Raw genomic sequence first — 14,268 nt, forward strand, 5'->3', positions numbered from 1 at the left:
TTGATTAATCCCAAGGAGCCAGCTGTAGCTTTATGGAAGCGTGGTGCATAATCCCAGTAAGCCTGCACCTTTAATTCCATTGAAGTTCAGGCTGATTTCTTCCTTTGAGGCTGTAATCTAGTTTTTCATCCTGCAGCACTCCTCCTCACTACTCTCTCTCTTGAGAAACAAAGCTCTTGGAGACTTGCATACATCAAAACTACGCATTGCTAACTGGAGGGCTCTGAGTTTCTTTTCCCTCTTCAGTCTACCTCGACTCCCACTCACCTCCCTGATTGATACCAACAAAAGCCATGAACTTTTGGAGAAGAGGCCTTTTGTTCTAAAGCGAGAATACTGGGCCATTCCAGAGCTCCTCAACTGCAGAATATTCTTTTTTTTAAAAATCAGTACTGGGAATCGAACTCATGAGCACACGCTTGCAAGGCAGCACTTATGCCCCTGAGCTAAATCCCCAATCCCAGAATATTCTTTTGCATCTGTGTGCCATATTGCTGGGTGAGTTAGACTGATACTCTCATTAGGAGTTTTGGTATCTTTCCTAGCAGACTTGTTACTAAAAGGCCATAAAATGTCCCAATTAAGAGAGTAAACAAGAGATCAGCGAATCTAGGAAATGTTTAAATAATCAATTTTTAAAAATCATGCCTGTAAATGAGCTGGTATCCTTTTGGGGAGGGACTCTTGCTTTTCCCAAAGCCAGCCTCAACAAAGTCTTTTGCTGTTCATTGGGATTAGCCATGGGCAATGATTCAGTTGACAGGCCCTTGGCTGACACATGAAAGCAGACTTTACTCCCTTAGGTTTTTGCCAGCACAGCTTATGAGACCATACCAGGTGCTGGTGCTCATGTGTATAAAAATATCACTCAACTTTCCAGATTCGTGTGTATAGCTCACATGCTCTCGACTGACCCGTACCACTCCTTGTCTGAGACCTAGTGCCAATGACTTTGCCCTTCTGATGACAAGGACACAAGAAACACAGGACAGCTGTCAACAACAGTTACCATGCTTAGGAGGTGACTGGTGATTAGAACATTTAAAAAAAAGTCTGTACCATGGGCTTAATGGACCGGTCTTTACATTTTGCCGCGCATCCTGAAGATGTATGGGGGTGGCACGCATTTGGACCCCTCACACTGGGAAGGGGACTCGCAGGTTGATCCTGCCATAAGAGGCATCAGGCAGATGCTGGACATCAGCACGCCAGCACTCTTCCACAAGTACGTGGCAGCATGGGAAACATGGTTGCACGTTTCCTGTCCTTTGGGATTCTGTGCTTTGGTATCAACACTCCAGGAACTCATACAGGAGGGATTTAGTTCCTTTGAGGTAGTGCTTGTTCGGTCTCTTGCTCGGCCCTTTATGTAGCCAGTCTTTTTGTTTGTTTTTGTCAGTACCAGGGATTGAACTCATGACCCCCTGCTTGCAAGGCAGGTGCTTATGCCGCTGAGCTAAATCCCCAGCTATGTAGCCAGTCTTCCACAGTGCGCGTGGGTCTGCATCCGGTCCACTTGCGGACCTGAAGGAATTCTCACGGCCTGTATTCGTTTGCCTAGTCACGCCACTCCCTCATCCGTGGCCCCAAAGGAAACTTACACCTTGTAAGAGGGACAAGACACCTACTACGGACTCGCGCAGTAGCTCTACGCGGTGCTGAGTACGCCTTTATAAGCAGCAGGAGGTGGGTGGGGCCTGCTGGCGACGTGACGCGATGACGTCAGGCGTACGGAGGTGGGGCTGCTGGCGGCGTTGCTCATTTGATCCCTCAGGTCTCTGTCCTCCATCCTCCGCTCTGCTGCTGGCCAGCTCCCGCCGCCCGGCGTCCGCGGCTTGGCCTTGCGCCCTCCTTTTGGGACTGCATTCGGCCATGGGCCCGCTCCCGCCGCGCCGTCGGGCCGGGGGCCGCTGAAGCGCGGTGCCAAGATGGGCGAGGGCGGAGTAGGGCCCGAGCGCCAGCCCAAGCAGCCCGGGTGCCCCGCGCGCGCCCGCCCGCGTCGCCGCGGGGATGCCCGCGCCCGTCGCCGCGCCCTGAGCGCCTTTGTCTGTTGCCCGCGCCGCCCGCTGCACCCCTAGCTCGGCAGACGCCGGAGCATGGAGCGGGGCTGGCCCCCTTCCCCACCGGGCCCAGAGGAGCCAGTGCGCGGGGACCCTCTACCTGAGGCGCGGCCCGCGGAGCCCGAAGACTGCGTGCCCGGCCGGCGCGGCCTGCCCCCCGGGGCGTCGCGTGGGGTGGGCGAACGACTGCTGGCACGTCACGAGCCGCCCTCGGACCCGAACCTGAATACGCCGCTCTCCGGAGATCCCGCAGCCACCTCGGAGGATGGTGCGCGCCTCCGCGCTGTGTTCGACGCCTTGGACGGGGACGGGGACGGTTTCGTCCGCATAGAAGACTTCGTCCAGTTCGCCACGGTCTACGGGGCGGAGCAGGTAACGGGCCGGCAGGGCAGCGCGGGTTCTGGGCATGTTTGCGGGAAGAGGGTCTGCTTGGAGAAGCCAAGTCGCCCTCCACCGGCGCTACAGTTGCTACCTCTTCTGGAGAGAGAGATAAAGTGGAGGACCTCAGAGGCCAGACTGGTAGATGACTGTTTTGGACACGGTCACTTTACTGTGCATCCTTGTTGTATTAGATTCTTCTGAATTCGAGGCCGCGCTCGCAAAAATAAAGACGTTCAGTTCTGTGCCTTCCATAACAGGGATAGGGACGATAATAAGTTGGGGTGCCCAATGACACTTGCCAACTCTAGCAAAACTCGCATAGGGGTCTTCACTCCTGGTTGAAAAGTGAACTGTGCAGCCAGCGACAGAGGCGCCGGAGGCACTGTGGGTCCCACTCTGCCCGAGGCTGTGGGGGAAGCTGACCAGGAGACCCCAACCTTCCTGTCGCCCGCAAGCACCCTCTAGTCTTGGTGGAGGTGAAGGTGGAGCTGTGAGTGCTCCATTTATAACCTGGAGACATCAAATAGATTACCATGTTCAATGTTAAATATTTTAGTGGTAGGAAATCCTTGAAGTGCTGACCTGCTAATTTTCATGTTATTCGTTTCTCACACGCAAGCAGACATTTGTTAAGTGGGTGTTCAAGTACATGTGCATGTTTGAGCCAAGAAGTCTGTAAGACAAGAGGTATAATTGATGCACTGCACTGACTGCTATTTGGGATGTCAATCACAACATTAAGAACCCTTATAAAGGACCCATTTGTCCCCTGAATATTTACAGTATCCATTGAGCAGTTGGTATGAAGACCAGACTCTGATATTCAGTGCTCCGCTGTTTGTTGAGTTTATACCTGGAAAGATGTGTAAGTGCCTGCAGCTTCCTGGACATCCATGTTTAGGCAGGTAGGGCTCTAATTCTTAACTCTGGGCTGGAAGAGATTGTTGGGGTAGGTTCAGTGGGAAATAGCTACGTGCCTGATGATTTCCTGTGTGATTCAAGTGAGTTGTGGTTGCTGGTCCAGCTTCTTTTTCGTTTTTCCTTCTTCTCTTGGGGTGGAGAGTGCCTTGAGTTAATGGTAGCTTACTACTGGGAAGTGTCTTCTCTGCATACTTCCCTTATTACACTAGTTAGATACTCAGGCCAATGCTACATTTATGCTTTTCTTATCATAATCTGACTCTACTCACTTGTATTTTCAGTGACTCGTTGACACTGTTCTCTGAAGTGGGAACTAGGCAATCAGGTTTCATCTCCACTTTATAGGAAGCTCAGAAAGATTAAATAGCTATCTCCAGGCTCCACAGTAGGTCTTTGGCTCCTTACTTGGAGATGGCTCCTTTTATTTTATTATTTATTTGTTTTTGTCTTTTTGAGACAGAGACTTGCTTTGCAGTTCAGGCTGGCCTTGAGCTTACTTGGTAGCTCAGGCTGACGTTGAACTTGCAACAAGGATCCTCCTGCCTCAGCCTCCCCAGTGCTGGGATTATAGGCATGTGCTACCACGCCTGTCTCATGGCTCCTTTTAGATGTGTGGTTTAGACTGGTCCTACCAAGCTTCACTTTTTTTCGACTTCCACAAAACTCTTTGAGGAACATCTTTTGCTATAATGTTCCTAGTTGATCACAGTGGGAAAAACTTTAGATTGCTTTTTGAGACTGAGCTTTCTTGCAATTATGAAATAGAAATAGGTCAGAAGCTGAGAATGGTTGTACATGCCTGAAATCCCAGCACTTGGAAAGCCAATTCAGGAAGATCACCCTGAATTTAAGGCCAACCTGGGCTCTACATAAAGAATTCAAGATGAGCCTGAGCTACATAGTGAGACTTTGTTGCAACCCCCCCTCCCAAACAAACAAACCCCAAAAGAGAAACACTAAACAATAAAAATGGATCCTTATCACTTTGCCTCAAACAATAAAAATGGATCAGAATTCTATGGCTCCTAGAGGGTTTAAAGTTTGGGGAGGCCCAGGTGATTCAGGGTTTAGTGGGAATGGAGTGTGGAGAGATGTCCTATGGCATGGCTCCTCTGCTTCTGACTCCTCTGGAAGCAGCAGTGTTGGACTGATCCAGGTGCTTGGATTTGACTAGCTTTCAACAAGAGTGGAGGAGATCTCTTGATTTCTTTAAGCTGTCTTAGCTATTATTTTGTAGCAGATATTGTGCAGAGTAATGACAGGCTGTTTTTGTGTGTGTGTGTCCATGTAAGTATTGATACAAATGAGTTGGGCTTGCTTTTCTCCACGCCCAAGTGAGAGTACATAATAGAGAAGGGGACAAGAAATATTTGCTAATGATGAAATAGTTTAAACTGAAATATTCTGCTTATAGTTGAATATTTTAAAACTTTTAAAATGAAACATGTGAGCTGGGCGTGGTGGTGCATGTTTCTAATCCCAGCACTTAGGAGGCTGAGGCAGGAGGATTACTGTGCATTTGAGGCCATCATGGACCACATAGTAAGTTTAAGGCCAGCCTATCCTACATAGAAAGACCTTGAAATAAGCAAAACAAAACCCATACAAAAGTAGAGTAGTGTAGTGAGGCCCCCCTCTACCCAGCCCCCATGTTTCATGAATCAGTAAACTATCATCCAGCCTTGAACTTCCTTCTTAGCCTAGACTGACCTCCAACTCCCAGTCCTTTTTGCCTCTGCCTCCCAAGTGCTGGCATTAAAGACATGTGTCACAGGCCCAGCTTCCATAACTATCAAACTGATTCTAGGCATTGTGTATTATTTCATCTTAAAAATCTCAGTATATACCTGCAAATGAGAAAGAATGTTTTTTTTTGTTTGTTTGTTTTTTGAGACAGGGTCTCCCTATGTAGCTCAGGCTGACCCTGAACTAACAATGTAGCTCAGGCTGGCCTTGAACTTGTGGCAATCCTCCTGCCTTAGCCTGAGTGCTGTGATTACAGGGGAAATTTTCTTTTATATTTTTATTTTTGGCAGTACTGAGAGTTGATTCCAGGACCTCATACTTGCTAGGAAAGAACTCTACTGATGAACTATATCACCAGCTCCTTTTTTTTCTTTCCAGCTTTTTTTTTATTTTTATTTTTTTAAATTTTGAGACAGGGTCTTACTAGATTGGCATGAAACTTTTGGTCCTCCTGCTTTAGCCTCTGGAGTAGCTGGGATTAAAGGTGTGGACTGCCACAGTGGGTTTTAGAATTTTTTTTCTTTTCATCTGATACTATGAATTGAACCCAAGGCCTGTGCATTGATTATATCCCCAGCCTTTCAAACAGTTTTATTTTGAAGACAAGGTCTTGTTCAATCATTAAGTTGCACAGGCCAAGCTGGAACTTTTGATCCTCCTCCCTCTGCTATCCAGACTGATGGGATTACAGACCAGAAGCATGTCCCCAGTTTAGGACTTTTTTTTTAGTTTTGTTTTTGAGATGGGATTATAGATGTGGACCACTAGGGTCCTTTTTTTTTTTTTTTTTTTTTTGTCTTTTTGAGACAGGATGTTGCCTTGCAGTTCAGGGTGGGTGGCATTGAGTTTGTGGTGACTCTCCTGTCTCAGCCTTCTGAGTGCTGGAATTACAGGCTGGTGCTACCATACCTGGCCAGAATTCTTTTTAAACATTTGTGACTTTTTAGAATCCCAAGGGATGTTCAGATAAGCCTGATGATAACAGTGAAGATTATAAGTTTCTGTACTTTCCACCAAAATACTGATTGTATGACAGACTGTGGCCAGTCATGTTGCTGACCTTGGTGATAACAACTAGATTATCTTGGTATGTGCCTTATTTTCAGAGATTGCATGTCCTTGGGGCTGGCTTATCCAGTGTTTTTTATGTAACCTGTTTATGAAAGTAACATTTTAAATTATTTAAGTGGGTTATCTGAATTTTTAATAGGACAGCTTCATTTATCATACAGGTGCAGTGGTGTCCCTGTTTCTTTAGCAGTGTCGTGGTGTGTTTGGATCTCATTGTATCATTTGGTGGTGGGTCTCATGTGGTGTGACATAACCCACTGTTATGTCACAGGAATCAGCAGGTAAAAGGTGAAGGGGAGCCACAATGGAGCAGAACTTTATAGTTATGTGTCCAAGCAGCTGATGTGGAGTTGGAATAGGCTGCATTAAAAACCCCCACTGTCTCTGACATAAACCTCCATGATGAGAAAAGGCCCTGATGCCTTTGTTGTCACCACCAACATATTAAAAGTGGAGATTGTAAAATAACTTCTAAGTGTTGTAAGGCAGAATCGGTTCCTCTTAAGACAAAATTATTTTTTTGTTGCTGTTGTTGTTTTGAGACAGGGTCTTACTATGTGGTACAAGCTGGGCTTGTACTCATTATGTATCCCCGACTGGTCTAGAATTTGTGATCCTCCTACTTCAGCCTTCTGAGAGCTGGGGTTATAGGTATGTGCTCCTACTTCCTGCAAGAAAAATTTATTTATAACGATTATCTTCACATTTTATTTTAGAATCACTTAAGAATTTGCATTTTGACAGTTACTGCTCTTTTCTAGAAAACTTTACTAATTGGAGTGCCCTTTGGTAATGGTGGTAGACCATCTTCAGTACAGTAGTCTTCAAAAGAGAGGGGTTGTAGAGAAATCTCCTTGCTTTTCATCTGTAGTGGTAGCAGTGGGTAATTCCCAGGGATGTCTCTGTTGTTGCTCCAGTGTTTTGTTTTGTTTTTGTCTTTTTCCTTTTTATCGGTACCAGGGATCGAACTCATGACTGCCTGCTTGCAAGGCAGGCGCTTATGCCACTGAGCTAAATCCCCAGCCCCGCTCCAGTGTTATTTGAAGTCTGTCTTAGCCTTGAATTAGGGTGGCTGTGACCCTATGAATGAAGGAGTGTAGTGAGCTGGGGTATGTGTTGATACATTTGTGTGGGGAGGTGTGTGCAGGACTGGGATGTGTTTGTGGGTGGCATGTATGTGTGTGTGTTGAGTAAGTGTGTATATCTCTGGATACATATATATATATATATATATATATATATATATATATTTAATTGCTAAAGGGCAAGTGAAATTCTGTTGGGCTTGGATTATAGGCAGCTTTGTTGGTGTTCTAAAAAAGTGTCTTTTTTTTAGTATAAAAATAACACATTAGCTGGGCGTGGTGGTGCACACGTGGCCCTGTAATCCCAGGACCTGGGAGGCCAGGGCTAGAGGATCATTGCATGAGTTCCAGAACAACCTGGGCTACCAAGTGAGTTCAAGGTCAGCCTGAAGTGCATATTGAGACCTTGTCTCAAAAAGAAAAAAAAAGGGAAAAACAAAAATAAAAATAGCACGTTATTTTTTTTTTTTTTTTTAAGAGTAGGAATATTTATTGAGAGAAAGATAGCTTTTGTCTGAGAGGGAGACAGAAGGGGTCCCGAGTGGGTTGCCTAAGTAACACATTATTTTTTTTTTTTTTTTAGTAACACATTATTGAACCAGGGGTGGTGACATACGCTTGTAATCCTAGCAGTGGGGAGACTGAGGCAAGAAAATCACTGAGTTTGTGATTAGCCTGTGTTACATAGTGAGTTCAAGGCCAGCCTGAGCTAAATAGACTGTGGCCAAAAAAGGTAACATTGTTAAAGAAACATACTGTTTTCTATGCTTTCTACCTTGAGGTTTTGTTTTTTTCTTTTTTCTTTTGGTATCAGGGATCGAACTCAGGACCTTGCTCTCACCAAGCAAGCACTTCTGCCATTGAGCTAAATCCTCAGTCATTCTTCTTTGAGATTTTACAATAATGAGCATGTGAAACACTGTTGGGTTAATTACATTATTTTTCTTGATGGTAGGAACGATCTTTTTTTTTTTTTTTTATTGTACCGGGAATTTAATGATAGGAACTATCTTGATTTTTGTTTAACTTTTCAGAAGTAGCATGTCTACTATAATCTGTAATCTGTTTATGAAGGTAGCATTTTAAAATATTTGTTTTTTGTTTCTGCATTCTTCTGAGACAGTCTTGCTATGTGGTTCAGGCTGGCCCAGAACTCACTACAATCCTCATGCCTCAGCCTCCTGAGTGCTGGGAATGCAGATGTGTACCACCATACCCAACTAAAATATTTAAATGTGTTATCTGAATTTTTATTTTAAAATGTGTTGCTTGAGAATCTCACTATGTAGCCCAGGCTGGCCTCTTTTAACTAGAGGTCCTTTTGCCTCAGTCTTTTGAGTGCTGTAATTACAAGTGTGTTTCACTGTACTGAACAATCTGAATTTTAATTTTTTTTTTCTTTTTTTGGTATCAGGAATTGAACTCACAATCTCATGCTTGCGAGACAAGCGCTTATAATGCTAAACTATATCCTCAGCCCAACAATCTGAATTTTTACCTTCATTTATTTGTTTATTTTTTTCAATACCAGGGATTGAACTCACGACCTTGTGCTTACTAGGCAAGTGCTTGAGCCACTGAGATAAATCCTCGGCCCAACCATCTGACTTTTTAAAAATGTATTATAAAATGGAATAACCAGTAATCCCACTATCCTGAGGTACTATTAACATTTGAGTACATTTCTTTCTAAGCTGTTTTACACATATATGTTTGTATCTGTCCACAAAAATGTGTAATTGCAATCATATTTGGTAGAAGGCATGTTATTTTTTTTCTTCAGTTCCAGGAATTGAACTCAGGACCTTATGCTTGCTAGGGAAGTGCTTATGCTGCCGAGTTATATCCCTGGCTCAAAGTGATGTTATTTTTATGGATGTTCATTATTTTAAAAAAGGAAGCCAGGGCTAGGGGTGTGGCTAGGTGGTAGAACACTTGTTTAACATGTGTAAGGCCTTGGCTTTTTTTTTTTTTTTTTAATTTAAAAAAGAAAAAGTTCAGAAAAGAAAAACAAGAAGCAAAAGGCATAAACAATAACAGCAGATTCAAAACAATAATATTACAGGTCTTCAAAACAGAATGAAAGAAATTTAACAATGGTTGTTATATTGTATATTGTTCACTTTTTTTCAAATATAGAGATTATTAAAGAAAATAGAAAAACAGAAAGGAAGTGTAGAACAATACCAAGGACTTGGGTTTGATACCTAGCACTTACGTGTGTGTGTGTGTGTGTGTGTGTGTGTGTGTGTGACAGAGAGAGAGAGGGAGAGAGACTAAATAGTACCGTAAGAAATAAAATAAAAATAAGATCACTCGATCACTTGTAATCCCACCAAGGAGGCATAAAACTGCTTAACAGGTAATTAAAATTATGTCATGCATATCATTGTACAAAAAAGATATTATTTCCATGTTGTTACTTTTGTGTATGTGTGTGTATTCTTTTAACTCTTGAAGCTAGCCTCAAACTCACTCCAGTCCTCCTGCCTCAGCCTCCTGGGTGTTGGGATTACAGATGGGCATTACACACATGGCCTTTGAATCTGCTCATTGACCTGTGTTTTGAAAGGAAGGTTTCTAATGTTAGGTATATGTTTTAATAGAAGACGGTTAGGTTTCCTTGTCCCTGGGAAGATTCAGAATTGCCAAGGGTTAGGGCACAAGGATTAAGCGTAGGTTAGGATCCAACACATAGGAGGAATATCGTGGAGAAGTTGTAAAGTGCACCAAGGTCATAGATTGCTTCTCTTCCAAATATTCTGTTTAAATTCTGGAAACAGCATGAACATTAGTTATAATTCAAATTCCAGTTAGAGGGTTGGGTACCCTTTTAAGATTATTGTGCAGCTCTTAAAAATGATAATTATATAGGCACCAAACTTAGACTAGTATTTAAGAGTGAAGAGAATGGTATACTAAATTGATTGTAGGTATAATGTAATTACAACTGTAAAAATTATGTATATAAAAAGTCTTGAATAAATGTTAGCATATGCCTATAATACCAGCACTCCAGGTGGCTGAGACAGGAAGATCAAAAGTCTTAGTTAAAAAATACCTGCTTGGTTAGTGTGAGGTCATGAGTTCGATCCCTCGTACTCCCCCGTACCCCCTCCACAAAAAAAGTTCTAGCTCAGGCTGGGTGATTCAGCAGCTTAGTGAGATCCTATTCAAAAAATAAAAAGGGAACTCATTGTGAAGGCTCTGAGTTCAGCCCCCAGTAAGACATGCACACATGAAATATTAAAAATAATTTTAGTTCTATGTATGCATATGTTGGGGAGATAAGTATATAGGAAAGTGTGGTGGGAATGGGATTGATTTCATTTAAGATGTTAAGCTGAATTTCCTATTACTGGTTTTACTTATTTTGCAAAGTAGTATCTCTTGCACATGGCACAAATTTCAAACAATACAAAAGAAAAATCTAATAAAATTATGAAAGTCTTTAGAAATTAAAAAAAAATTAAACTGGCCATGGTAGTACATGCCTATAACTTCTATTCTGGGAATTCTACAAGAAATTTAGAGATCTAACACCACTACTTCTCCAACTTTTTAATGAAATTGAAAGGGAAGCAATACTTCCAAATTCATTCCTGTCAGCAAGCAACCAAAACCAGAGAAGGACTCAATTAAGAAAGTGAATTATAGGCCAACTTTCCTAATGAACATTGATGCAGAAATCCTTAATAAGGTACTGACAAACAGACTGCAACAAATCAAGAAGGTTGCACACCATCATCAAGAGGGATTCATCCCAGGGATGTAGGGATGGTTCAATATATGTAAATCCATAAATGTAGTACACCACATCAACAGAGCCAAGGACAAAAATCATATGATCATTTCAGTAGATGCAGAAAAAGCTTTTGACAAAGCCTAGCACCCATTCATGATAAAACTCTACAGAGGGCCAGGAATTTAGCTCAGTGGCACAAGTGCCTGCCTTGAAAGTATGTGGTCGTGAGTTCAATCCCCGTACTGATGGGGGAAAAAAAAAAAAACGCACAGAAAATTGGAAAAGATAGTCTTTATCTCAATCTAATAAAAGCCATCTATGAGAAACCAACAACCAACATCATACTAAATGGACAAAAAGTGAAAACTATCTAAAATCAGGAATGATTGGGCATTACACACATGGCCTTTGAATCTGCTCATTGACCTGTGTTTTGAAAGGAAAATTTCTAACGTTAGGTATATGTTTTAATAGAAGACGGTTAGGTTTCCTTGTCCCTGGGAAGATTCAGAATTGCCAAGGGTTAGGGCACAAGGATTAAGCATAGGTTAGGATCCAATACATAGGAGGAATATCGTGGAGAGGTTGTAAAGTGCACCAACCACTCAAGTTGTATCCACTCTTATTCAGCATAGTCCTAGAAACTTTAGCTGGAGTAAGTAGGCAAGAGAAAGAAATAAATGTAGTAAGGATAAGAAAGAAAGAAGTTAAACTGTCATTATTTGCATGTGACATGATTCTCAGAGGACCCTAACAACTCCCTAAAAGACTACTAGATTTTTTTTTTTTTTTTTGGTACAGGGGATCAAACTCATGACTGTGCGCTTGCAAGGCAGGCTCTTATGCCACTGAGCTTAATCCCCTAGCTGGGGATTAATACTACTAAATTTAATAAGCAAATTCAGTAGCATAACTGGATACAAGGTCAACATTCAAAAATCAATAGCCTTCCTGTACACGAATAACAAACTCACTGAGAGAGAAATTGGGGAAGCAATACAGTTGCATCTAAAAAAATGAAATATGTGGGAATCAATCCAACAAAGAATATCAGACCTTTACGTTGAATACTATAGTACTCTGGAAAACAGGATTGAAGAGGGTATTAGAAAATGGAGAGATATTCCATGCCTTTGGGTAGGAAGAACCAATATAGTGAAAATGACCATACTTCCAAAATTGTTTTACAGATTCAGTGTAACCCCAATCAAAATTCTAATAGCATGTCTTACAGAATTAGAGAAATCAGTCCTAAAATTCATCTGGAACTACAATAGACCTAGAATAGCAAAGGTAATTCTAGGCAACAAAAACAAGACAGGGGACATCCCTGACTTGAAATTATACTATAAAGCTACTGTGATGAAAACAGGGTGATACTGGCAAAACAAAACAAAAACTATAATGAAACAAAACAATATAAAACAGACCCAGAGATCAATGGAACAGATTAGAAGATGCAGAAACAGCTCCAGACACTAAGCCACCATGTCATTGTTCTTTTTTTTTTTTTTTGAAGGTAGCAAAATACAACAGAACAACACAGAACCAAGCCAATTGAGACACGGTAGTGAAATTGATACAGAACTTCACATCAGGTTACCGGGATAACAGTAATAGGTATCACATATATCTCATTATCTTCACAATAGTTGTTCTTTCAATCATGTATAGCAAAATAAAATGAAATACAGAACATTATAGAACTTATCAAAATAGAATATTGAATAGAGAAGTACCATTAATCAGAATAAAGCAAAACAGTAGTAAAAATATTTGCTTTCAAAGAATGGTAGGAGGTAATCCTCCTTATTTGCTATATTGCATATGGTCAGCCTCCCAAGAGATGCTCAGATCTCTGGTTCCCATTTGCTAACAGGACAGGGGAAGTGGGGTGTTTGACTCTCAGCCCATGCACCAATAGGCTCACTATTGCTTAGCAGGGAGGCAGGCTGGTTCCTTGGTTTCCCAGTGCCCTAAGTTCCAACATGGTGTGGATCTCAGGAGACACTGGTGGGTCTCCCCCTCAAGGGGCCACAGCCTGCCACACCACAGCCACTTACCAGGGAGGTGAGCTGGTTGCTTGGTTTCTCAGCACCCTAAGTTCCGACATGGCACAGATCTCAGGAGACGCTAATGGTTCTCCCTCTGGGGGGTGGCGCTACAGCCTGCCACACCACAGCTGCTTACCAGGGAGGTGAGCTGGTTGCTTGGTTTCCCTGCATCCTGAGTTCCAACCGCTACCTTGTCTTTGAAAAAGGTGCCAAACACATTCACTGGAAGAAAAATAGCATCTTTAATAAATGGTGTGGAAAAACTGGCTCTATATATGCCAAAGATTAAACCTGGACTCATGTCTTTCACCATGTATCAAGTTAAAATCAGAGTGGATCAGAGATCTTAATATTAAAATAGAAACATTAAATCTGCTGGAAGATAGAGTAGGTAAAACTCTTGAGCATGCTGGTATAGGCAAGAAAGACTTTATGAACAAAACCCTGATTGTACAAGAACTATCACAAAAAATCAACAACTGGAACCTCACCCTATTGAAAAGCTTTTGCATAGCAAGAGAAACCAACAGAATAAAGAGACAACCCACAACATGGGAGAAGATGTTTGCCAGCTGTACCTCAGACAAAGGATTACTATCAAGAAACATATAAAGAACTTTAAAAAATCAGTTCTCCCAGATTTAAAGACCAAATCCAAAAATGGGCATCTGAGATGAATACATGCTTCTCAGATGAAGAAATACAAACAGCATGTCAATAGGTGAAAAAATGTTCAACATCACTGTTCATTCAAGAGATGCAAATCAAAACAACACTGAGATCCCATCTCACTCCAGAAGGAATGGCTACTATCCAGAAATCAAGCAATACTAAATGCTGGAGGGGCTGTAAGGAAAAAGGAACCCTTCTTCACTGTTGGTAGGAGTGTAGACTGGTGCACACACTGTGAAAATAACTGTGGAGGTGCCTCAAAAAAACTAGGACTAGATGTCCCTTTCAGCCTAACTATTCCCCTTCTGAGTATCTTCCAAAAAGAATTAAAAACATGGTAGTACTTCGATATATGTGCACCCACGTTAATAGCAGCACAATTTATAATAGCCAGATCTTAGAAACAACCTAATTGTCCATTGACTGAGGAATGGATAAGAGATGTGATTTTTTTGGTACCAGGGATCGAACTCATGATCTTGCTCTTGCTAGGCACGTACTTATACCACTATGCTAAACCCTTAGCAAGATGT

The 14,268-nt window shown here is 42.2% G+C and overlaps 1 protein-coding gene across 3 annotated transcripts in view; it reads left to right on the forward strand.

The window, feature by feature from the left end:
• Nucleotides 1–1,731: 1,731 nt before the first annotated feature.
• Rab11fip3 (RAB11 family interacting protein 3) overlaps nucleotides 1,732–14,268 on the forward strand; it is a 96,801-nt gene continuing 84,264 nt past the window's right edge. For all 3 annotated transcript variants that reach the window (XM_003478074.5, XM_005007339.4, XM_063226201.1), the window contains exon 1: nucleotides 1,732–2,432. In XM_003478074.5, coding sequence (XP_003478122.2) covers nucleotides 2,097–2,432 — 336 coding nt within the window. In that variant the 5' untranslated portion in view covers nucleotides 1,732–2,096. The remainder of the gene's footprint in view (nucleotides 2,433–14,268) is intronic.

Source organism: Cavia porcellus, unplaced genomic scaffold (assembly GCF_034190915.1).
Source record: "Cavia porcellus strain 051 isolate PalLab524CR breed Dunkin Hartley unplaced genomic scaffold, mCavPor4.1 scaffold_16, whole genome shotgun sequence".
NCBI lineage: Eukaryota > Metazoa > Chordata > Mammalia > Rodentia > Caviidae > Cavia > Cavia porcellus.